At 45.3% G+C, this 25,653-nt stretch overlaps 1 protein-coding gene across 1 annotated transcript in view; it reads right to left on the bottom strand.

The window, feature by feature from the left end:
* Positions 1–25,653, bottom strand: part of POMT2 (protein O-mannosyltransferase 2) — a 43,495-nt gene that overhangs the window by 12,723 nt on the left and 5,119 nt on the right. The window contains exons 2-11 of the mRNA XM_032344827.1: positions 23,205–23,289; positions 18,309–18,413; positions 16,473–16,581; positions 14,624–14,732; positions 12,708–12,867; positions 11,231–11,337; positions 10,486–10,568; positions 7,884–7,993; positions 3,493–3,559; positions 727–796 (exon numbers count right to left, since the gene is read on the bottom strand). Coding sequence (XP_032200718.1) covers positions 727–796; positions 3,493–3,559; positions 7,884–7,993; positions 10,486–10,568; positions 11,231–11,337; positions 12,708–12,867; positions 14,624–14,732; positions 16,473–16,581; positions 18,309–18,413; positions 23,205–23,289 — 1,005 coding nt within the window. The remainder of the gene's footprint in view (positions 1–726; positions 797–3,492; positions 3,560–7,883; positions 7,994–10,485; positions 10,569–11,230; positions 11,338–12,707; positions 12,868–14,623; positions 14,733–16,472; positions 16,582–18,308; positions 18,414–23,204; positions 23,290–25,653) is intronic.

The raw sequence follows: 25,653 nt of genomic DNA, 5'->3' as shown, positions 1-25,653 counted from the left end.
TTTTCAGGAACCAGAAATAGCCCCTCCTCAACCCCTGCTCCCCCTGCCCTAGCCCTTTGTGGTTTCAAGTTTGGGGGAAGGATCACTTAATATATTTACCACTTTGGGTAAGCCTACAGCTTTGAATTTACAACTCTCTCTCAAGGGCCAGTCAAAACCAAAGATCGAAACTCAAGATTGCAGGATCAAGGCAGAGATGGCTGCAGCATCCCACTCATTTCTCTGGAATCTCCACACCCCACTTCCACTTAGATTTTGTCCTGGTAACTCCCTATTGCCTTGTCAGCTCGTTGATGCTTTAGGACGTTTCCATGTTATTCCAGCATTTTTAGTCATTTTCAGTGAGAACATTGCTTAAATAAACCAGCTTGCCATATTCTCAGAAACAGACTTCTACATCTTCCTAAAGGTAGCCACTTGAGAAGAAGCATTGGGTAACTCAGATACTTTTTTCCCTCCCCTGGAAAAAGGGAAACTGAACGGTATCTTCAAAGTTCAAAGCTCCCAAAGCCAAAACAGGCAGACAAAATTGGCCTGCTTATTTCACCAGACTTCATAAAAGAAGTCTGGGCTTTCATAAAATGGCTTTCCCATTCTAGCACAGCAGCCTTGTTCCATTTACTAGAGCCTCATCCAAATTGGACTTCTGTTTCCTTGCAGCTTAGAAGAACTCCTTACCTTTGGTGCCCATACCACTCACTCATTCCAGAAAGCCAATTTACTTACTCTTTGTGTTCTAGCCGAATGATGTCTCCATGTCTTACAAACTCCACTGGGAATGAAGGGTCTAGGGGATCTGCCAAGAAGAAAACAGCATTGATATCTGAAGTCATTCACTCATTAGGCTAGTATGAAATGAGGGCCTGCAAGTAAAGAGTTACAGTATAATATCATAGACCCTAGAGGTGCAGAGTGCTGGGAGGACAAAGAGAAAGGGCCACGCCCTGTCTCAAGGAAGGGTGGCTCAGAGATATGCTTGAAAAGCTCTTTAAGGAGGGGAGAATATTGTCAGGTCAACAAGTGGGGCCAGATGTATGAAAGAGCAAAACACATCTCACCGATAGCGAAAGGTTTCCTATAAGTAGGAAGGGCGTGTCGGGGAGAGGAATGGGAAAGACTGTGGGAATCGATGATGTGAACAAGTAAGGCCACACAGTACAAGCCAGGCTAGGAAATGTGGTCTTTGTCTGACAGGCCTCGAAGCCTCCATAGGAGGGTTTTTAAGCTGGGAAGTCAAATAATAAGGTTTTCCTTTTAGTAGTAAAAACATAGTCTTCCATGTAAATGACCATATGCCTCGCTCTCCTCAGAGTCCAATGTTAAGCCCTGAAAATTTTGTCTGTTATTATCTTGTCTCTGACAACAAACTTGCTAAGCGTGAGGTAAAGAAAATGATGAGGTGACAAAAGAAAGGGACCACATCATCTAGAAACCAAGTCGGATCAGGTCTAGCAAGACAATGACAATGGAAAAGGAGTAGTTGTAGTAACCAGCAACACAAAAAAGATCCTTGCAAACTTCTTCCCAAACAGTGAGACACTAACACTCAAGGTCAGGAAAGAGAAATGCGCCAGAACAAATCACTAGTTTTTAAGAGAATTAGAAAACTCAAGTGTAGGGCGCCTGGGTGGCTCAGTGGGTTAAGCCTCTGCCTTCGGCTCAGGTCATGATCTCAGGGTCCTGGGATAGAGTCCCGCATCCGGCTCTCTGCTCAGCAGGGAGCCTGCTTCCTCCTCTCTCTCTCTCTGCCTGCCTCTCCGTCTACTTGTGATCTCTCTCTGTCAAATAAATAAATAAAATCTTAAAAAAAAAAAAAAAAGAAAAGAAAAGAAAACTTAAGTGTAGGGATGCCCATTCCTACATGGACCCTAAGGTCTCCGAAAAAGATTAATCAGCAAAGGCGACAAATCAAATAAGTCAATGGGAGGGAAGTTTCATTTAACAAGGATGTGGCGGGAGGGGCATTTTTAGCCATCAAGAACACAAAGACCGGGACGCCTGGGTGGCTCAGCTGGTTAAGCAGCTGCCTTCGGCTCAGGTCATGATCCCAGCGTCCTGGGATCGAGTCCCACATCGGGCTCCTTGCTCCACGGGGAGCCTGCTTCTCCTTCTGACTCTGCCTTCCACTCTGCCTGTGCTCGCTCTCACTCTCTCTCTGACAAATAAATAAATAAAATCTTTAAAAAAAAAAAAAAAGAACACAAAGACCTAAATAAATAAAATCACAAATGAGAAAGGAGAAGGAACAACCAACACTATAGAAATACAATCAATCATAAGACAATATTATGAAAAGCTATATGCCAACAAATTGAACAATCTAGAAGAAATGGATAAATTCCTAGAAATACATAAAAAAAGACCTTAATTTGTATGGCTCCCACTTCCCTAAGTGCTTGCAGCTCTCTGCCTTCACACACCTTAGTTCCCTGGCGGAAATGCAACCACCTTAAGCTAGAAGCCACATCGAATAACAGATCAGAGATGTTCCAAGATTTGGTCGATGCCCACATAACTTTAAACGTAAAGCAGTCTTGCCTCATAACCCCTCTCTGCGATAGGCTGCTTACGTTTGTCCTGGATGAAAACAATCAATATTGTCACAAGACTGCAGCAATATGAGCTGACGAAAGGAACAAAAAGGGTGAATTTAGGTGAACAGCCACCTACTGCCACACCAAAGCTCAGGAGCCGCTGACTCCAGAAAGGTGGAGAGCCAGGCGGGGTTTACTGAGGAGTCACAGAGAAAGCCTGTGACACAATCAGCAGGGGCTCAGACGTGAGCAGAAGATGCCCTTTGTTTTCTTCTCAGCTATAGATACAGAAAGCACAGCTGGCAGGTAGCTAGCTCCCTGACCAAAGAAAGATCTGGATATAGCCCATGTCATAAAGCCCCAAGAGCCCATTAAATGTGCTTCAGAGCAGCTTTGCCCCGGCCACCCAGGGGGCAGGCCAGGAGGTATGGAGTGAGGACCCAAGCACCAGGCTAGACAAGCCCAGCCACAGGCTCTGAGATCTACAACTGACTGGTCCAGTCCAGGGATGACCAGAGGGCAGCAGTACTCTATCCAATCAAGACAACTTGAGCTGCACCATATGCTGAGGTCTGCAAGGCTTAGTGTGCTCTCATTACAAAAGAGAGTGGCCACCATGTGCCCTCAGCTGGGTTTACTCAACTAGCCCCCAGCAGCACGTCTAGGTAACCAGTCTAGACTAAGTCTGAGCCTTGGCCAGGCTCTCTGGCTTCAGCATGACAGCTCTTAAGAGTGAGATCTTATCTATCTTGCTCACTTCTTACCTCCTATGTTGACAACAGTGCTTGGAAGATAGTAGATGCTCAATAAGTAGCTGTTGAAAGGATAAATGAGATGAGTAAAGGTACTGCCAAGGAAAGCTCAGGAATGCCCATCTCCGTACCATTTGAAGGCATGAGAAATGTTAAAAATGGCTCAGAGTAAGCAGTAATGCAAGAAACATCAGTTCCTACATTACCTGCATTTGTGTTGTGTTTCTTGATAATCCACAGGTTGTTGTAGTCCTTGTGCAAATAGGTGGTGACCTGGGTTGGGGGCAGGTGGGAGAGAGAATACCATCAACATCGGCGTAGCCACAGGACAATCAAGAGCAAACCAGCATTGCTTAAGCCTCTTTTAGAATCCCCAGCTACCAACCTGAGGGGCCATGCTGCCCAGGAGGGTTCCAAAGTAGCCCTACTGAGATTCTCTCCTTCCATCTGCATTTAGAGGTTTCTCCTTCAAGTGCCTTTTTGATCGGTCTCTCTGTATATTTCTGCATCTTATCTTTAAAGTTTTAGCCTCCTAGAGGAGGAACCATGATACATTGTGTAACATAGTCTCCAGCACACAAACAGGATTTAGTGTATTTTTTAAATTTTGTATTTATTTATTTTAGAGAGAGATAGAGAGCATGAGCTGGGGGTGGGGCACAGGGAGAGGGAGAGAGAGAATGCTACGTTGGCTTCACACCCAGTGGTGGAGCTGGATGTGGGCTCAATCTCAGGACCCTGAGATCATGACCTGAGCTGAAATCAGGAATCAGACGCTTAACTGACTGAGCCACGCTGGTACCTTGATTTAGTGCATTTTAAGAAGTAATTAAGAACATGCCTCAAATTTTCTAAATGAAAAATTCATGCTATATTTTCTAGAATGTGACCAAATGAAACTAAATAGCTCCATATATATCTTGTCCTAGAAGCCTGAGGGTTTAGCCTGTAGCCATTTCATAGACACCGATTTTTAAAAAATTAAATGTGTGTGTGTGCATGTGAACATTCACATCATGCTATGATGAATCTAATAGCAAAAATTCAGAAACAGAATAAACATCCAGTGATAGGGGAATAGCTAACATGATGATACGTCTGCAGGACAGAACATTACACAGCCACAAAAAATGTTTCTGAGCATTTTTTACCAGCACAGGAAAAGGTTTATAACATGCTGATGCTGAAAGGGGCTGCCATTTCTCACTAGGTACTGTTCTAAGCACTGGGCAAGTCTTCTATCTCTGCTAGGCACCATAGCTAGCCCCACCTTACAAGGAAACTAAGGATGGGTAATTTGCTCAAAGTCACCACGGCCTATCGAACCAAGCAGCTAACTCCAAAGCTCCCAGGATAGAAATTATACACATAACAATTATGCCAATTACATAAACAAGAACACAAATATCCAGAAACAATCGAAATATATGCAAAGTGAGTTTTATGACTCCAACTGGATAAAACATTACTGATTTACTTGCAAAGGAATTTGGAATCAGCAGTTAGGGAAAAAATTATGTATGTATTATGGCTGCTTTGTTTCAGTGGCTTTTCCTTTCTCAGAAAAAAATCAGGAATGATGGTATTTCGAATGTACAAAACACGTGGATGGCTCAGCTGGTTAAGCATCAGACTCCTGATCTCAGCTCAGGTCTCCATCTCAGGGTCATGAGTTCAAGCCCCACACTGGAGCCCAGCTCCCCCAGTGTGGAGCCAACTTAAAAAAAAAGGGGGGGTGCTTGGGTGGCTCAGTGGGTTAAGCCTCTGCCTTCTGCTCAGATCATGATCTCAGGGTCTTAGGATCAAGGCCCGCATGAGGCTCTCTGCTCAGCAGGGAGCCTGCTTTCTCCTCTCTCTCTCTGCCTACTTGTGATCTCTCTCTGTCAAATAAATTCTAAAAAAAAAAAAAAACAACAAAAAAACAAAAAAAACGAGAAACTAAAACATTTTGGCAGCCATCAAGAAATTAAATTCATACTCCCAAACAAAGGTACAGAGAGTCCACCGGCCTAGATTTGCTGAAAGGATCTTAAGGTTTTATGTTGCTTGTGTGTATGTACTCTGTGTATTTTTTTTAAAAAAACTTACTATTAAAATTATATAAGAAAAATTACTTCTTTATTATGAGTATAGTCCATGGCCTCTTTTCCCCATAGAAACATTTGTTTTTACAATGGATTTTTTTTACAACAGAAAGTCTCCTAGAAACACTCATATCCTATAACAACAGAATGTTGTACGCCAAACTATGTGGGTAAACACTGATCTTCTGGAATTAATGTAGCTTTCGGTTTTGGGTTTTTTTGTTATTTTATTTTATAAATGTTATACTTTAAAAATATTTTAAAATGGACTCCCCTAGGGTTGTTGACAAGACACTAAACTCCAGGGCAGTGTGGGCCACTAGAAGTGGTTTAGTCCAACTCCCCATTTGGCAGATGAAGAAACTGGCTAAGAAAGGCTCAGTGTGATTCAGCTGGGACAGAACCAGACTCTTACATGCCATGGCCCCACATGCTCTCTCTACATCACTATCATGACTTCACACCTCCACACATGACTGTGAGTGTGTAACACCAGGACTAGCGTAACAAGGTCCTTCTCTCCCTTTGCACAGTGTAAACAATGCTGGCCACCACATCTGTAACTTGAGCTTCTCCATGACAGCTGCAGCTCCCCATGGAAGGGCTAGCTCTGGCCATCCACTAGCCTTTTCTGGAGAATTTCACAGCAAAACAGAAAGGCACAATGCATGGGCCACCACCTGGATCAGTGGAGTCAGAGCTTCTATTTGGTACCCAGGCACTGGAATGTTTTAAAAACTCTCCAGTGGGTTCGAAAGTGCTAGAGACAACAGGAGAATCAAGAATGGGAAGCTTGATACTAAAACCCAACACTCTGCGTCAACTTCCTGGTGAACTAGTAAATAAGGAAATAATAATAAAGATTTTTAGGAAGTAAAACTTTTTTGCCAAGTAAAAATACCGGTCATTTTGCCAGAAGAGAAGCATCACTCCAAGCCTCTTAGCACAAAAGCCTCTCCTGCAGTCTGCGCGCCTCCCCTCTCCCCTGCTCCCTACTCCTGAGACCTGGGGCCTCACCACTCCTCAGAAGCAGACCCAGTTAGCAACGAGGCCCCCTTTACTATCATTCAATGTGGCCTCTTTCTTAGCACCCCCCTTCCCTGAGGCCTTTGCAGCACCTGAACTGCTGACCACCAGTCCTCCTGGGATGCTGTCTGCCCTGGGCTCTCCTCCCAACCCCTGTTCACGCCCTCCTTCTCAGCCTCGTCTACCAGCGCCCCTCAGAGCATCTCCACCACTGCCTAAGTGTTGCTGCCCCCCACCCCAGGGCTCCTTCACTGCCTCTCCTGCCTCTGCACACCCTTCCTGGGCAATGCCACCCATCCCACTGTGTCACAGATACCCATATGCTATGCACACAGATCTCCTTCCTGAGACAAGCCCCAAACCTCAAATACACAAAACAAACTCTCTCATTTCCAGAGCTATTCCTCCTCCTCCATTTCTGACTATGGTGAAACACCATTACCACAGACACCTTCATCTCCAACCTACAGACCTAGATACAGCTTATCCCTGACAGCTGCCAGTGATGGGGCCCTGACACTGAGCTGTGAAGTGTTTCCTGAATCAATTCCCACCTCTGTTCATGGTCTTTGCCTCTATTCACCATCCTCTGTCATGATTATTGCCTCCCAACTCATTTCTTGCCTTCAATCTGCACCTCCTTTCAATCCATCACCTAAAAATCTAATCACATCTTATCAACGCCTTCACAAATCTCCGAGCCTCACCAGTGTCCACAGAACAAAGTCAAATCTACTGTAACACAGAAGGCCTCTGCACAACTTGGCTCCCCAACCTCTCCAACATCCTGCCTCTCCCTCTTAGGCACCATCTGCCACAGCCACACCCGACACTCATAGACAGGGACACAGACACAGTGTGGCCCACTCGCTCAGGTAATACTCATGGCTAAGACCCCAGGGTGCATGTCACATGTACTTCATACTTTTAATCTGCACAATGACCCTATGATGGAGAAAGGCACTCTTTATTTTCCCTAATTAAAAATGAAGATAATGAAGCAGAAAAAGGTCAAGTAACTTGTTTAAAGTCTAACTCTGGTGCAAAAAGGATTCAAACCCAGATAATGTAGTCTGGTTTCCAGGTCTGTGTTTACAACCACAACACCTGACCATCATCCATGTCAAGCCAGGCACCGTGAGCCTTCCAAGAGCTAGCAAGAGACAAGAGGAACTGAATTCACAGTTCAGTGTGAATAGGGTTAGCACAGAGGCTTACAAAGCATGCCAGGCAAACCCCTCATGCGAGAGGCATTTACCCCAGTAAGCAGTAGAGGTGGGTCATGGTAATCGGAGGCAACACTTGCTCTGAAGCCTAAAGAAGCTGGAGCTAGCCAGAGGAAAAGGATTAGGGCGCAGGAGGAAGACTGTTTCAAGCAGGGAAAATGGTGCAGGAAAAGGATGGGGGCAAGAAAGAGAAGGGCAGGCTCCGTCCTGGCCAACAGCTTGGTGTTGCTACAGTACAGGAAGTACAAAAGGCTCACTGACCTGCTGCTGGCGGGCGCCAATGCCCTCGGGGTAGAGGTGCCTGTGGGAGTGGAGATAGCCGATGGCCATCCGCAGGTTCTTCACGGTGATCACAGAGCCATAGGCCAGATCTGGGAGGAAGGAAGACAGGGTGTGAGCTGGCATGGTGCTAGCGGTGGCCCCTAACTGGAAGGGGCCTCTGAAGCCACAGGACTCACTAACCCTCTCACAGACCACACTGGGCCTAGCGCTACCTAAAGTGAGACACACAGGTGCCTTCTCACTCCCATGGTGTCAACGCAAGTGGGAGTTCACTACAGGGTCTCACTGGTGTCCTTGCCTCCCTTTCCTCCTCAGAACTTCAGAAGAAGCTGATATTAACAGGGGTATTATCAAGCACTACTTGTAAAAGCAAAAGATTAGAAAAGGCCCATCCTTCAAAGTCTATACATACATTAAACACAATAAAGGAAGAAGCGTTTCAAGTCTTACCTAACATATTCTGCAAGATAGATATAATGTTATGATAAACTGTTAAGATAATTTTCACTTTTGCAAAGTCCTTTTGTGTCTTTTGAATCTGATACCATATAAAGTAGCTGTTCGATGGTGTTTGGGTTTGTTGGTTTTTTCAATTCAGAGTTTAAAAAAAAAAAAAGGAATAAACTAAGAAGATCCCTTCTGCCCACAGGCCCTGGGTAACTGAGAAGCCTCTTTTCCTCCTACTGTCCGTCTTCTCAGTCCCCTGTAATCTGGCTGCCCTGGCATTCCCCAGTCCACTGAGACGCGTCTCGCTCCATCAGTGATAGACTACTCCGGTCCTCCTTCGTTCGTTCCTTTGGTCAGCAGATCGTATCAAATACGGAGTGGATCCAAAGCTGGAGGGGTCCTGGCTATAGCCCTGGGAGAGCCCAGACTTAGAGAAGAAGACGGCACACACCGATGAGCACAGGACAGTGGGCAAGTGCTCCAGCAAAGGAGTGATGGTGTGTGACACGGTGGGAGCCCAGAGCAGAGTAGGATGAATTCTCATGCAAAGAGTAAGAAGAGGCTGGCTTGACGGAAGAGATCACAGTGAGCTAGGTTTGAAACAACAAGCAGGCAGGCATTTGCCAACCCCCACAGCGCCATTCTTCTACACTCTCACCCAGGCCAACATATGTAGCCCCGCACACTGCTGACCATCTTTGTTTCTGGAAATGCTCTGTTCCCCCCTTCTCAACCCACGCTCCCTCAAGGACTGTCCTCTGCAGCATCCTTTCCTAACTCCCTCCCTCCTGCACTCCCAGTGACCTGACTTTGGCCAGCCCAGATCTCATTCTCTTTCTACAGGTTTCTAACGGATCACAGCCACTGCCACGGTATCACTCTTCCTGTTAGCTGGCTGATTCCTCCTCTGAAAGCATCAGCCACAAGCCCATTAGCCCTGTTGCATGGATTTCCCCACGCATCTCAAAATCAGCCTCTCTACAGTGGAACCCAGTATCTGTCTTTCTAAATGAACTTTTTAACCTGCTTCCCCTATTTCTCATTCTGTACAGTCTTGGCGGGGCCCCTGTGTCCTAGGTACTGTGCAAGGCACTGGAAAGACTAGAAGATGTCATTGTGCCTCCAAGAAACAATTACCTGTGCTCAAGTCCTCAGTGACATCTTTCCTTTTCTTTTGTCCAATCTCCCTTGTCCATGCCCATGTGCCTCACTCCTATGGTTGCTACCACGATACCCAGCTCCAGTCCCCAGAATAGCTGTCCAGAGGGGACCCCGCCTCCAATCCCGCCCCCTCCCTAGCCGTCCTATGCTTCGTATTAGTGTTGCCTCCCTACAGCACAGCCTTCCTGTCCTCCTTCATGCTCAAAGGCCTCTGCTGTGTCTCCACTGTCTATTTAATGAGTCAAATACCTCACCCAAACATTTCAAACCCTTATAATTCTGGGCCCAATCTATCCTTCCAGCCTTATCTTCTACTACTTTTCTATGGATAATCTGCGCCTTACATTGTGCCCTGTTCATGGCCTTGATCATGCTGTCCCCTCTGCGCTGTATGCCCTCTCCTCCCTCTCTGTCCGTTCAAATCTACCCATTCTTCCAGGGCCAGACTCCACGGCATCTCATTCTATGTAGCTCTGATGCCCTCCAACCCCTTAGCAGAAGTGATCTCTTGCACCCTTCGATCCCTTATGTACTTAACACACACAGTTACCAGAGTCTCCACTCTGGAGGGCAGGCCCTCTACAGCCGCCAGTGTGGCTAACGTGCTGAACTACGACCTGCGAATAAGTGGCTGGATGTGCGTCACAGAATGCGATGGTGGAAAGTGACCACCGGCACCAGCGCCTTGTGCTTTCACCAGATTCTCTCCGCTTGCCTTCCCACAGAGCTGACTTGGATGCTTCCACAGCCACAAGGGAGAAGTCGCTCTGTACAGTCGAAGAGCTTGCTGCTCGAGGCTGCCCTTCCTGTGTCCCAAGTCACTCTTGAGTGCCCACCCCAGATCTAACTGGATGTGGCTCCCAGTCTGCCATCTACAGGCTACAATAACTCAGGCTATCATAGTCGTCTTTTCTAATTCACCTACCCAGAAAGGCTTCTGCCCTTCTACCTTCATAAAGGCCGAGATACTCACGTTCAGGGATGGAAGCATTGTGAAGGTTGTTGCCTGAGAGCCGGGCCTGGAAGGCAGAACTGAAGAAGCCATCACCAGGACCACTGTGGGAAAAGGAACAGAAAAGAGGCGAGTTTCTGGAGAGGAGTTCTAATTTCCTGGGAACCCTAGGAAGAGCCCTGTGCAACTAATCTAAAAAAAAGACAACCACAGTGGCAGCATGGTATTATGGGACAGACACAGTGGTGGAGTTGGAGTAACAGGGGTCCAGATCTCAAATCAGCCACTTACTGGCTAGGTGACTTTCAGCAGTAGCTAACTTTGTTTAGCCTTAATTCCTCATTCATACATTGGGGATTAAAAAAAAAAAAAAAAAAAAAACTCAAAAAGGATCATGATGAAGCGAGAGAATATGTACAAGATGCTGACACAGGGTCGCTATTTGGTAAATGGGAGCTACAGCCAGTGCTGCTGAGATTATCGCCCTCCTCCAACTGCACGCCTTATTCTGGCCCATCCCTGTTAAGCACAGGGGCTCTGCTTAGGGATAAGGGGCAGTTTGGCTATTAGGAAGTTCTCCTCTTCCTTCTGGCTTTTCTGAGCCCTTTGGATACCCAAAAGATGGAACATAGAAGAAACAAACAGATAAAACCCACCAGGTCCCTCTAACATCCCAACCACAGACCCAGCAAATCACACAGCCCACCCGCAGGCTGAGAAGCAAGAGGAAAATGGGAAGCAAGAGGCTGGAAAGGCTCTGCTGTACCTTTTGTTCAGCACCATGAAGTGAACAGCATAAGTGGCCGTATAGAGAGTCAAGGGCAGCACTATGAGGCACAGGACACGAGCGGTCAGGTGTTTCCCCACAGTCACCTGCAAACACAGCCAGTGCGGGGTGCTGGGCACATGGGATCTTATCCTACTTTGTACCTTATATGTGCGTTATATGTAACTTTTTATGTGTGAGTCAAAATCACAAAAAAATTGAAAAACTAACAGCCAACAACAACAACAAAAAAAGTGAAAACCCTAGTCTTTCTATAATACCCCTCCCCACCCTGGGCCCTGCAAGGGGGTGAACCCGGGCCAGCCCTCTGCTGCCTATGCAGGCCCTCACCCAGGACCCCAGACCTTCCCTGCATCTTCAGCCTCATCACTCATCAGTCCCCTCTGCCTCCCAGTTCCGCTGAGCTCCCCGCGTGGTCCCTACGCTTCCTGCACTGCGTCAGCCCTATCTGACACACACATAAGTGTTCCTGATCTACAGCTCAGGCCTCAGCTTCCCCCCAATAAACCTTCCGGGACCACGTGACCCAGGCTCACGCCCTCCACTGTGCCCTCACAGCACTTTTTGGCTGGACTGTAATCACCCATTCACTTATTTCTCTCTCTCCATTGTCTCTGGAGGGCAGCATGCCCCTTGTTTTATTCCCAGCATACTCCAGCATGCCCCTTGTTTTATTCATCTGCATATTCCATGTTTCAGACTTAAAGGCAATCTGTATTTTCTGAGCTAATAAATGAATTTATCAAGGTTTTGGTTCAGAGGCGATGATAAAGCATTGTGGCGAAGTAGTTCTGGTCTGGAGTCAGCCTCCTCTAAGCCTGAATCCTACATCCACCTTTATCACTTGTACAGTCTTGGACGCACGATTACCTCTCTAGGTCTGCACTTCCTCATTTGTGAAGAGAAGGTCATAACGACCTACCTCACAGGACTGTTAGGAGAGGTAAATGAGACAGTGAGGGTGAAGCCCTTTGCCCAGTGCCTGGCACAGAATCAGCTTAGTTAATAATACTTTAATAAACTCTAAAGGCCCTTACTTGGCCTCCAAATCTGGAGACCCTGGGTCAGAAAAAGAACACTGTGAGTTCATGAAGTCATCCTACCCATTTTAACCACGATCCCAAGGAGCAAGTATCTTCCATATACTGGCATGAGTCCAGCTGGACAGACTCCCCTGGCTGGGCAGTTTGCAGAGCATTTAAAAAACATCACAGAAACAAATGCTAAAAGAAAATTCCAAGGATGTTGGTTCATCCTCTCCCTTTAAACCTCTCTAGCCTCTGAGCATGGCCTACTTCCTACTGTCAGGCTGCCTACAGACAACGGCCGGATCCAGCCCATCTCAGGCCAAGAATACAGCCACTCTACCACCTGCAGCAGAGGCAGAGAAAGGCCACTGGCTCTGCTGCACAATACCAGGGAGCAAAGACATTTCCACAAGCACTTGGGTTCTCACCACTGAAAGACTGAGGTCTCCAAACAGGTGCCAAAGGTCTGAAATGGTGTTCCACCCCACTTGCAGGATGATAAAGAGGCCAACAAACTTGACCCCTAAAGCACCAGCCAGATTAATGCCAGTCAGGCTGAGCCAGAACCACCAGGGGGCAGAGAAGGGCCTGAAAACCAACAAGACACAGAGTTCAGTTTGGCAGCTGGAACCAAACTAAAAAAACAAAAAAAAACAAAAAAAAAAAACAAGAGCAGCAGTGGGGAAGGGCAGAGGTGTTGTGACCCTGACAGGCTGGGACTGCCGTCTTTCTAGAGGGCTCCTAACCTCAGGGGCCATGGTGTGGCTCCAAGGAGCATGGGGTCTATGAAACTCCCGAAACCGCAGGAAGCAGGGTGAGAGTAAGGAGGATGTTTTTCTGGCTGGGGCTCTAGCTTTCCTGGCTAAGTACAGGGCTCGAAGTAAGAAAAAGTCTTGTTCAAGTGGGAGGAAAAGACAAATCCAGAGAGGCCCACCGGATTCAGCCAGCCCTCGCCTGGGGTCACCTGCGGCCCTTGTGAAGTCACCAAGTACTGCTTACTATGTGTCAGGCGCTGTTCTGAGCACTTCACACATATAAACTAACAGTCGCTACAACTCAGCGGAGGTGGGTCATATGATGATCCCCTCCACCCAGAGGAGGAAACTGAGTTACAGAGAGGCTCAGCAGTACAGCTAGCAAGTGGTAGAGCACATCCTAACCCCAGCAGTTGGTTCCAAGGTTTGCTACACTTCCAGCACCCAGTGCTTAGTGCTGCCACTTCCCACTAGCTGGCTGCCTCCTCTGCCAGAGTGAAGGCTCCTTAACCGTGAGACTTATGTACCTCCGGCCCCTGGCACAGTACCTGGCACAGAGTAAGGATTCAAGAAGTGGCAGGTGGAGGCGGACGTGGTAGAAGGAGATAATCACCCAAAGCCAGAGAGAGATGGTAGTCACTGGATCTGGCTTTATTAGCGTAATGTAATTTAATGAGCCTGGCCATGGAGAAACCAAGCTGACTCCTAGAAAAGCCTAGGCGGAGCCAGCTCTTTTGGTTTGAATAGAATGAATGACCTACTCTACTCTCTCAGAGGCAAAAGGATGATCTGAAAAAGACCATTCTAGAAGAAGACCAGGCCCTCCAGAACAGCTTTAGAACTGACCAGGGGCTGCAGAGATCCTCTTGACTGGTATGGACTGCTTAAGCCAACCTTTATATATATTCTTGCTGTCAGTGGGTCAGGAATGGATGCAACCATGGAGGAGGGCCGGGAGACAAACAGCTCCCAGGCGGTTTCTGTCCTGGTTCCCTCCCCTCTAGGACAGAGAATGGGAAGGGAAAAGTTATTTTGGGATCCCTAACCAGCACTGGTGCCAAGGGTGGCTTAGAAGATGGTGGGGTTGGGGAAGGCATTAGGACTCCTCCATAATATACACAAACCAGTACCCAAATCCACCCATTATAATATTCTTAAAACAGATAATTGACATTTTCTTATTTTTATACAAAACAAAGATAAAAATATGTCTAGAAAACATATTAAAATCTATTTTTATGGGGTGCCTGGGTGGCTCAGTCGGTTAAGCATCCAACTCTAGATTTCGGGTTAGGTCATGATCCCAGGGTCATGAGACCGAGTTTTTCATTGGCCTCATGCTAAGTGTGGAGCCTACTTGGGATTCTCTCTCTCCCTCTCCCTCTGCCCCCACCCCCGCTCTACATGCAAGCATATGTGTGTATGCTCTCTCTCTAAAAATAAACAAATAAAGTATGCTATGCTTGCCTTAAGTGCAGTTTCAAGACAAGCCCTATAGGTACACACCCTGTCCCTGGTCATTACAGAAATTCTGGAGCTGCACAGTTTCTGACCCCCAATGCCCACCCCACAAAGATGGTGCTTCTGACCTGTCAGCACAGGAGTTGTACTTGACCATGCTCAGCATGGCAGCCATGATGAAGAACATCAAGATGGGGTCAAGGAGGATATACTGGGACAGAGTGAGGCATCCCGTATCTGAAAAACATGAGCTCAGCAGTGAAAAAGGAAATCAGAGATGGACCCCCCTGAGAACCAAACACCCCAACAATAGGAAATAGCGTACCTTATGCTAAATTGCATGTAAGCATTTATGCGGTCAAGACCAGATGAGTCACTGAGTCATCAGTCAGGTGGAAGGCCATAGCTTTGGGGTTGACCAAAGCCCAGGGATAGGAAACTATCTCACAATGCTTTCAGGCCCATGATCCAAGAAAGGACCATGTCATTCAAACAGATGGAGCAGTCCTGAGACAAGGGTTCTTCCTCATTTCCACCATCAAAAAGGGAGTTCTGCCAGCCTGCTTACATAGCCATAAACTACCTATACCTAGGATAGAGTCTTAGCATGTTACATGAAGTCTCTGTCAGCAAATGATTCTCCACACAGGCACCCAAATGATTGTTTTTAAAACAAAATGTCACGACATCAAGCCCCTGCTTGAAGCCTCCAATGTCTTGCCGCTCACTCAGACTAACCAGGTCCTCATGACAGCTGCCAAAGCCGGCATGGTCTCCCTCCCTAAGCAACCTCCTGTCCCAACACCCTCTGCCTCATTCACTCCACTGTGGTCACACTTGGCCTCCTTGCTGTTCCCTGAATCCACCAAATCCTGCCTTGAACCAGAACCACCACACATGTTGTTCCCTCTGCCTGAACACTCAGACCTCTGCATATGGCTTAATGTTTTGCTTCACTCAGCAATCCGCTCAAGATTGCTGCCTACAAGAGAATCCCTCCCCATTACTCTCTCCTTTACCCTACTCTGTTTTCTACATTGCACTATGGCTTACATTGTTACGTCTCAGACTTATAATTTACTTGCTTATCTGTCATCTGCCCCACCAGTAGGTAATTTCCATGACAGCACAGTGTCTCATCAGCATATCCTCAGAGGCCCAGAAAAGTGGCCTGGCACAGAGGAGATGCTGGAAAAACAGTTGTGGGATGAAAAAAAGAATAAATGCAGAGGATGAATAATTGTGAAGGGAAATTAAAGACACAAAGAAAAAGCCCCCAATCCTCTATAGAGAGGCCCTATAATCTTGCAACCTGTCAAAATACAGCCAGAATCACCCCCGAAATATCCACCTAACTTGGCCTGGGCTTCTTTAAATGTTAAGTTCTATGAGTTCATGAGTTCACTTTCATAAAAATCAGAATAGCACAGAACCAATTTCTACAGATCAATGCTCATTTATCCATGTGGGACTTATCCACAGAAAATAAAGTTCCCATTTTGTTATTTCCTGTCACCCAGCTACTTCTGAGACACCTGCCCTTGCATTCAGTTGGAATCAACTGAATTTAAGTTTAAGGAGTGCAAAGTTATAGCAACCTGAGAGATCTTGATAGTAACCTGAGAGAAGCAGTATTAGAATCGTAAGCATCCTTCAAATACACACACACACACAAACACACACACACACATTTATCTTCTTATCTACACCAAATTCAAATGTAGATAGCCTGGAGATAATCTATTCTTGGGATTATGTATGTGAGCACTCCCCTTTAGTAATATAAAGGTGTGCTACACACAACTATTTTTATATGTAATAATCACTGGTGAAGAAAGAAGACTTGTAATACATTTACCCAATCCTAAATTTACTTAAGTACTGTGTCATGGACAGAATCCTTACATGTATTGATTTCCACCTCCACTCATAATGTGGCAGTCAATCTCCTAAGAATCATGGTATCAGACAACTTACCAAAGGTGAGGAGGGCAGCGGAGAGCAGTGCTGCCGGGAGGGACCTGGACAGTTCCAATACAGTGAGGTAGGCAAAGGGGACCAGCAAGGAACCGAGGAAAGCACAGAACTATGGAAGGAAAAGAGAAGCAGTCAAACAGGCAGATAAGCATCAAAGATCTACTTGACTTGGTACAAATGACTGTTTAAAATGGAGGATCTTGGGGCAGACATGACTTGGTGATGTGAAATCACCTGGAATATCTATAAGCAAAAAAGGGGTGGTGTGACAGTGAATCGTCAAATCAAGCAACATGTGTGTGCCCATTGAGCACCATCGAACACTGACATGAAATCAGCAAAGTTCAGCCGAGGAGGTGTGCACAGGATGGCACACAGTTTAACAGGGGACTCTGAAGTGAGACTGGCCCATCCACTGCTAGCTGGGACTAAAAGTGTACATCTCTGAACCTCAGCCTCCCCATCTGTGTCATATGAAAAATTAGAGTTCCTGCCTCAGAGACTTTTATCTGGAGATTAAATGAACTAGTTTTATCAGCAGACACAAAGTACTCAATAAACATGAGCTTCCACTACACAATTGTCAGTACAAGCAGAGAAAGACCTCTCTACATTGTTTTAATATTCTAGAGAATTCTATTATTATTTCTGTTATTTCTCCCTTGGCTCTTTTCTTCAATCACACCAGAAAATGACTCTTTAATCTACAGGTTGCATTTTGATTCTGGAAAAAAAATTATCTGACACTTCAGTATCTGGAGAATTGTTTTTTTGTTTTGTTTGGAACCACCAGCTCTCTCTCCACCTTCCTACCCTGTCCATCAAGAGTAAATAGACAAGCTCGGGGAAATGGAAATTCTCACATTTGGGTTGTCACTTTTTGTCAACTGAAAGCATGTCCTAGTGTGAAAGGAAACGAGGCTGTCATATCTGGCCTTCTCAATTTCCACAGCAAGTCCACAGTGAGTCAGGCCTCTATCCAACTACATATGCTATGTGATGTTCAAAAGTCATTAAGAAGACTCAGAACCACTTAAGAATATGAACTCGAGGGCTAGGGCAATCCTTATTTAATACAGTATAATATGACCATGCAAATCAGCCAGTGATTAGCTCAAATAAGCACACAGTGTTTATCTAAAGTGCTTTGAGCTCCTTAAGGAACAAAGCCTGTAAATAAATGCAACCTGTTCTGAGAGCTCCACATCTGAAGTCAGGTTTTGTAGGTTTCATTTAGCTGCAGATAAGAGGTTGGGTACTTAGGCCCAGTGATGCTCCTCAAGATGGGTGCTATGACTCGGGAAAAACATGTAGCCTCTTCTAAAGACTGGAAAACCCCTTTTGGGTGCCTGAAGCCTTCATGGGGAAAGAAGCAGTGACCTGGTGTCGGGAGTATGGGATGCTGAGATCTTAAGAAGAGCCCTCAGAGACAGGCAACTCTCCAGCAGTTGTGGCCACAGAAGGGAATGACGTGCAGCTTGCCAACGTGCTGAGGCCAATGTCAGGGCTACAGGAGCCTCCTGGCTGCCTGGGTCCTAGGTTGTTCTCCAACCCAAAGTCTGAAGCCTCACATGGGCTGGGCAATAGGTGACTGTGTGCTTGCTCCTACCCATGAAATCTCTGTATTATCTGTGGCCTCCCTTAACATTCTTATCCACCACAGTTCTGAATCTCTATACCAAAATCTCTACTACAGGATGGGGGTCCAATCTTCGCCCCTCCCACTGCCACCCAAAGTCCCTTTGTCTACACCTGCCACCATTCCACGGCTCCAACTGTAATTTCTGACTGGGTGTGGCCCCAGGGTTCAGTCTAGAGCAAGTCAGGAAGCCTTACTCCTCTCATTCCCATGTAGTTGTGATGCTCATACTTGTCCCCAGGCTTCTGGAACAAAAAAGTCCCATCATATCCACTCAGGTAGCCAGCAAGACCTATCAGCATCTGAGGAGAGAAGAAGAACAAACAAAAAGATGAGGAGAGACTTTTAAGATTCCTCTGTCCCCGAACTTCCCTCCAGCTGCCCCCAGAGTTTAGATTCCCATGACAACTGTCCATAGGAGTTGCCAATGTGACATTTTCTCCTGCAGCTGTTGCAGAGCAAAGAACCTTTTGTCTAAAGAGCCCTTTGCTTAAAACAAATCCTCTCTTGTGTTAAGTACAGATTGGGAATAGTGCAGATTGAACGCTTAGGAAGAAAACCCCCACAATTTGAAGGGCAGGGCCAGGAAGGGCTTTCTCATTCAGCTTTCTTTCATTTGCTGTGAAATAAAACATGACAGCCCGTGGGGGAGGCCATAGGCAGGGCTGATTCCTGGGAGACAGACCCTCTGAAAGGAAGATGAGATTCCAAGTTAGAATGAGGACGGAGAAAAGTGGCCAAGGAGTTCCACACCAGCAATAGGCAGAAGGGAAGAAAGGAGGTTAAAAGGATGCTAAGACAGACATATTTCCCCAGAGGAGAAAAGTCCCAATGGAAAAAAATACCAAAATGTCAGAGACCAGATTCTCCTACTTCCAATATTTCAAAGAAGGGCAACCCTGGCATATTCCAAACCAGAACAAAGCAGTTATTACACTAAGACGGAGATTTGTGAATCCTTCAAAATGTTCAAGAAGATCAGCTTCTTCATTTCTAACTTTCCAACTTCCAACAGCATAAAAGTCTCTTTTCCACACAAGCCATCAGAAGCTGCGAAGCCATGAAAACTGTCAGCAAGTACCAAGCAATTTTAACACCAGGCTGCCCAGCCCAGACACCTGTGCTCCAGTTAAGCTATGCAGAGGGACAGAATATTCTGGCTGTATTAAGAAAGCCCCTCCCTGCAACATGGCTTGGGTCTGGACCACGAACCAGCTCCCTTTTTACAATAAGTAGCTCTAACGAAGGTTATTCTCTATAGTTTCATGTCAAGAAATAGAGGCCAAAATTCAATAGTAAATGATTATAAAGCCCTGTTGCGGGGGCGGGGGGAGGAATCCTGGGGCTCAGAAATTAATGTAACTATTTAACATAAAGTAAGAGGAGGTATTGAAAAGACAGAGCCATCCAAATACCTAGATGAACAAAAACTGACAGGAAACAATCAAATGCATGCCCCTTCCCACCTGGGACCTCAGAAGACAAATTCACAAATCCATCTGGTGCTGGGATAAATTCCCGGACTGCTTGGCAGGTCTGGTATAGTGAAGAAATGCACGGATGGTTTGCATCTCAGCTCTCTGATTGTGGACAATACCTACTATGTCTGAGCTACAAGTAGTAAAATCTCCCTTGCAGTGGGAGGGTAGGGTTGTGAGGATCAGAGACAATGCAATAGGTCAAACACCTGGCACTCTGCTGGGCACTACACCGAGCCCTTATGAGGCAGCTGAAATTCAGTGCCCTCAAGGTTAAAAGTAACCCTGAGCTAATTTCCTAACTAACTCATTCAAATCAATGAGAAAGCAAATTCTATAGGAAACAAAACAATAATGGCTAATAAACATATGAAGAAAATATTCAATGCAACTCATAAAGACATGCAAATGAAAACAGTGACACACCATATTTTATTCTCAAATTGGCAAAGTCCTGAAAGTATTATCATACCAGTGTTGACAATGGTGTGGGAGAAGCAAGAACCCTCATACACTATTGGGGGGAATATATATCACTACAATATTTTTGCAGAAAAACTTAGCAATATCTAACACAAATTTAAACGTGTGTATCCTCTGATTCTTTTTAGTTTGGCTGCTAAGAACCTTTTAGATACACCTGCACAACTATGAAAAGATGTATGTACAAGAATGTTCATTGCAAAATCTTTGTAATGGCTGAAAACTGGAATTAACATAAATGTCCGCCAATTAAAGATGGGCAAAATAATTTATGGCACATCTGTATAATGGAATAATACATGGCCATTAAAATGAATAGAGTACCACAGTTATAAAAAAGGATGAGATCATGCCATTTGAAAAAGCATGGATGGACCTAGAGGATATTCTGCTAAGACAGACTAAAAAAGACAAACACTATACGATTCCACTCATAAATGGAATCTTTAAGAAATGAATAAATAAACAAAAACAGATTCAGAACTATAAATACTGAGTACAAACTGTCGTTGCTAGAGGGAAAGGAGTGTGGGATGGGCAACGTGGGTGAACAGGAGTAGGAGATACAGGCTTCCACTTATGGAATGAGTAAGTCATGGAAATAAAAAGCACAGCAGAAGGACTACAGTCAGTGATATCGTAGGAGCGATGTAACAGGACAGATGGCGGCTACACTGGCGGCGAGCACAGCATAACACAGAAACTTGTCAAATCACCACGTTGTATACCCAAAATTAATGTAACATCATGTGTCAACTATACGCAAACTTAAAAAGTAAAAAATACAATAAAATAGATTTTTTAAAAATGGAGTGAATTTTTATGTGCTAATGTGAAAGAAGTTGGGATATATCCTGTTTAAAATACAACTTGCTGAACAACTTTAGTTTTGTCCTGTTTGTATATATAAGTTGTTCATGTGCACATCGATAAATATACTCATGTATCAGTAAAAAGAATTTCTTTTTTTTAAAGATTTTATTTATTTATTTGTCAGGGAGAGAGTGTGCACAAGTGGGGGGGAGGGGCAGAGGAAGAAGCAGGCTCTGCGCTGAGCAAAGAGCTCAATGTGGGACTCGATCCCAGGACCCTGGGATCACAACCAAAGGCAGATGCTTAACCAACTGAGCCACCTAGGCAACCTGCACAAAGAAATTCTAAGAAAACTTATATAAGGAACTAATAGAAATGTGGGGAGAGGTAGATCTTGACCCTTTACTTCCTTCTGTGTTAATCAAATGTTTCACTCTATGCAGGCATTTCTATTTCCTCCAGGGCTGGGGCCGGCATGGAGGGACAGCTAGCAGGCTCAGTACTGCAGGAGAAAACCTCCCATTCACAGCTTCAAGGGGCTTTCTGATTCTCTGACTGGCTTGGCCTTAGAACCTATGAAAGCTACTATGTTCATCACTCTCTTTCAACCAGGTAGAGCACAGGACATCAGGAGATAAATTAGGGGGGCAGACGGACCGAAATCCCCAGGGGCAGCCTTATAAAGAAGCTTCACATTTCCCCCTACCCACAAGGACAAGAGGTGAGCCATGGGAGGCTTAAGTAAAAACAAATCAGCCAGTGTTCCACGGGCATGTCTTCACCGTGCTGAGCACTAGGGGACTCCAAACACAGACAGGAAGTCAGCACCTGAAAGACTGGGCTGGGTTCCCTAGGGGGAAAAAAGAAATCTCCTCCACCAGGGGGGCTGGTTCCCCCGCTAGCCCAGTGCAAACACTCAACACATTCTATTGCTTATTCCTACAGTAGCTAACAGATACCATCTAAGTGGTGGGACAAGGCAAGTATCATGAAGCAGTGTGCTTAACAGTTAAGAGAGTAGACGTTAAACCAGCCTGAAACTTGACTGTCACTTAACCAGCTTTCTTCCCTATGGCAAACTTCTTTTCCTCTCTCTGCCCCAGTTTCCCCATTGGCAAAATGGGGATACAACAGTACCTACTTCATAGGTTATTCTGAGAGAGAAGATAATCACCAAAAGTGACTAGAACAAAGTTTTCAATTGCTCTGGTTTTTATGGCTATTATCTTATCTCTAAAGGAGAAAGGAAGAGGCATAATATTTTTCACTCCAGCTCTAGGCTCAGAGCGAATTCACTATCCCACCTCCTTCTCCACCCCCTCTGGTCTCTACCCAGTGCTCTCGTACCCCTAAGCCCACCTGTCCCATATCACCACCCCTGCCTCCCATGACCTCTGCCTTTATCCCCAAGTGCTCCCTGCTCCAGGATCATGCCCCCACTTTGTAACGGACCAATTATTGCCTCTTGGTGCTAAAGATCTCAGCCAACAGTTAGGAAGAAAGGGCTGATCCATAGCCTTCTCAGAGGTCATTGTTTTTAGAGGAGTAAAATGAATTCTCACTGTGGGATTTCTAATTATAAAACATGTGAGAGGTACAGGTCAAACAATGTACCTGCTGGGAGTGGGGGAGGAAAGGGAGTTTTGCTCCCCTGTCGACAATGAGCTCCTCTCAGCAATCTCTGCTTTCTGCAACGGACTCCTTCTCTCCTTTGTTTACTTCTCTGAACTGAGGTGAAATTCATATACCATAAGACTCACCATTTTAAAGTGTACAGCTCAGTGGTTTCTAGTATATTCCCAAGGTTGTGCCACCATGACCTCTACCTAATTCCAGAACATTTCATCACCCCAGAAGAAATTCCCTAACCATTTGCAATCAGTCGTTAACCCTCCTTCCCCACCAGAACGTGGCCACACTACTAATCTAGTTTCTGCTTCTACGGATTTGCCTATTCTAGACATTTCATATAAATAGAATCATATACTATTGTGGCCTTTTATGTCTAACATCTTTCACTTAGCATTATGTTTACAAGACTCAGCCACGTTGTAGCATGTATCAACATTTCATTCCCCTTTTATGGCTGAATAATATTCCATCATATAGATATGCCATATTTTGTGTATCAATCCATTGGCTGATGGACTCCCTCTCCATTTCTGGGCCCAGAGAACTCCTCAAAACATCAAAGACTTTCCACGGAAGCAGCTGGCCTGGAATGTCAGGGATTTCTTTCCACAAGCCCAAGATTCAAATCCAAAATTGAGATTTCACTCCAACCCTTCGAAGAGAGCTGTCAATCATCACATTGCTCACCTTTCCCAGAGGTGGGTGCACATCAAAGAAAAAGGTGCGGTTGATATAATAGCTTCCCATTTTTCCAAAGTGAGTCTCATCCCAACTAAGGGAAAAACAGAAAGAGAAATGAGAATTTTAAAATTATCATACAACCTGGGGTGCCTGGGTGGCTCAGTCCATTAAGCGTCTGCCTTCTGCGCAGGTCATGATCCCGGGGTCCTGGGATCCAGTCCCACATAGGACTCCCTGCTTCAATTGGCTTTTCCTCTCCATCTGCCCCTCCCCTCACTTCTGCCCGCACACTCTCTCTCTTTCTCTGTTTCTCTCTCTCATTCTCTCAAATAAATGAAGTCTTAAAAATAAATAAATGAATTATCATGCAATCAAATAACCATAATAACCATAATAAAGCATGGTTAAAATAAAAGGCTATGGAGGCACCTGGGTAGCTCAGTCGGTTAGGCCACTGCCTTCGGCTCAGGTCATGATTCCAGGGTCCTGGGATCGAGTCCCACATCAGGCTCCTTGCTCAGCGGGGAGCCTGCTTCTCTCTCTGCCTCGGCCTGCCCTCTGCCTGCTTATACTCTCTATCTCTTTCTCTCTCTCTGATGAATAAATAAATAAAATCTTTTTTAAAAAATCAAAGACTATGGGATACCTGGGTGGTTCAGTCGGTTAAGTGTCTGCCTTCAGCTCAGGTCACAATCTCAAGAGTCCTGGGATCAAGCCCTAGGTCAGGCTTTGGGCTCAGTGGAGAGATTGTTTCCTCCAAAAAACCAAAGAGTAGGGGTGCCTGGGTGGCTCAGTCATTAAGCATCTGCCTTCAGCTCAGGTCATGATTCAAGGGTCCTGGGATCAAGCCCTGCATCAGGCTCCCTGCTCAGCGGGAAGCCTGCTTCTCCTTCTCCCACTCCCTCTGCTTGTGTTCCCTCTCTGGTTGGCTGTTTCTCTCTCTCTCTCTCTCTGTCAAATAAATAAATACTTAAACATACACACACACACACACACACACACACACACACACACACAGACTATAAGTTTCAAGCAATTAATGAGAAAATTTAGATTAAAAAATCATTGACATATTAGGGCATCTGGCTGGCTCAGTTGGTAGATTATGCAATTCTTGATCCTGGGGTCATGAGCCTTTTCTTTTTTTTTTTTTTTAAAGATTTTATTTATTTGTGTATTTGAGAGAGTACACGTATGCATGCAAGCTGAGGGAAGGACTGAGGGAGAGGCAGAGGGAGAGAGAATCCTCAAGCAGACTCCCACTGAGAGTAGAACCCCACATGTGGCTCGATTTCACAACCCTGCCATCATGACCAGAGTCAAAACCAAGAGACCCATACTTAACCAACTGAGCCACCCAAGAGGTCATGAGTTTGAGCCCCACACTGGAGATAGAGTTTACTTAAAAATAATTTTTTTTTTACACAAGTGATTTGAGGAAGCAAGATACCAGGCTGATTATTTTTGTTATTTTTTTTAAGATTTTAATTATTTATTGGTCAGAGAGAGAGAGAGGGAGAGGGAGCACAAGCAGGGGAAGCAGCAGGCGGAGGGAGAAGCAGGCTCCCAGCTGAGCAAAGAGCCCAATGTGGCACTCCATCCCAGGACTCTGGGATCACGACCTGAGCTAAAAGCAGATGCTTAACCAACTGAGCCACCCAGGTGTCCCCATCACACAGATTGTTAATCTTCATTTAGACAGATGAGAAAGGTCAGCAAATATTTACCAACCAGTTATAAATTTGAGCAAAATCTCTACTTATTCTGTAGCTTGAGTTTCTATTTATTTTAAAAGACCAGAGTTTCTCTATAATATAGAAAGTTTTGTAGTAAGTGTTCTCTTCCAAGTCTGTTACCTTCTGACCCTGAGACTACTTTTGCTCCTAGGAAATAGACTACTATTACTATTACAGACTACACCACTGGCTACTGATTAGTAATGGCCTACAAACTACGGTTGTCACAGGAGTCTAATCTTGCTCATTAACTTTCTGATAATTAACCTGCTGAACCTGAACTCACTGAGCTTATTATAATGAACTAACCAGTATATAATAATTGAGTTAAGAGCCTATCTATAAGCTATCCTCATTGCATAAACTGTTTTGCAAGTAGACAAGTGATTCTAATACATTAGCTTTTAAACACAATGCAAAAATCTTGTTCTTCCTTACAACCATATAAACCTTTTCGCATCCTACACAAAGACTGAAGGGCAGCAGCCCAGTTATCCTGTATGGCCTGGCCATTCTGTCAGTTCTCCCCACAGCCCAGAAGAGCAGGTGACCAGCCATTCCCAGGTCAGCTTTCATAAGCAATTATTACCAACCTTCAATGTAAGGAGCTAACCATGCTTTTCCCCAAAATGTAGGGTTCCTTTTTTTTCCCTTTAACTTAGTGGGTCCAATAGATAGGCAGAGAAGTAAATCTACTTCTGCATCTGCTATCTGCTAAA

This window comes from Mustela erminea, chromosome 5 (genome assembly GCF_009829155.1).
Source record: "Mustela erminea isolate mMusErm1 chromosome 5, mMusErm1.Pri, whole genome shotgun sequence".
NCBI classification, from domain to species: domain Eukaryota; kingdom Metazoa; phylum Chordata; class Mammalia; order Carnivora; family Mustelidae; genus Mustela; species Mustela erminea.
The sequence above is the reverse complement of the archived record's forward strand: the minus strand, read 5'-3'. Positions and strand labels throughout refer to the sequence as shown.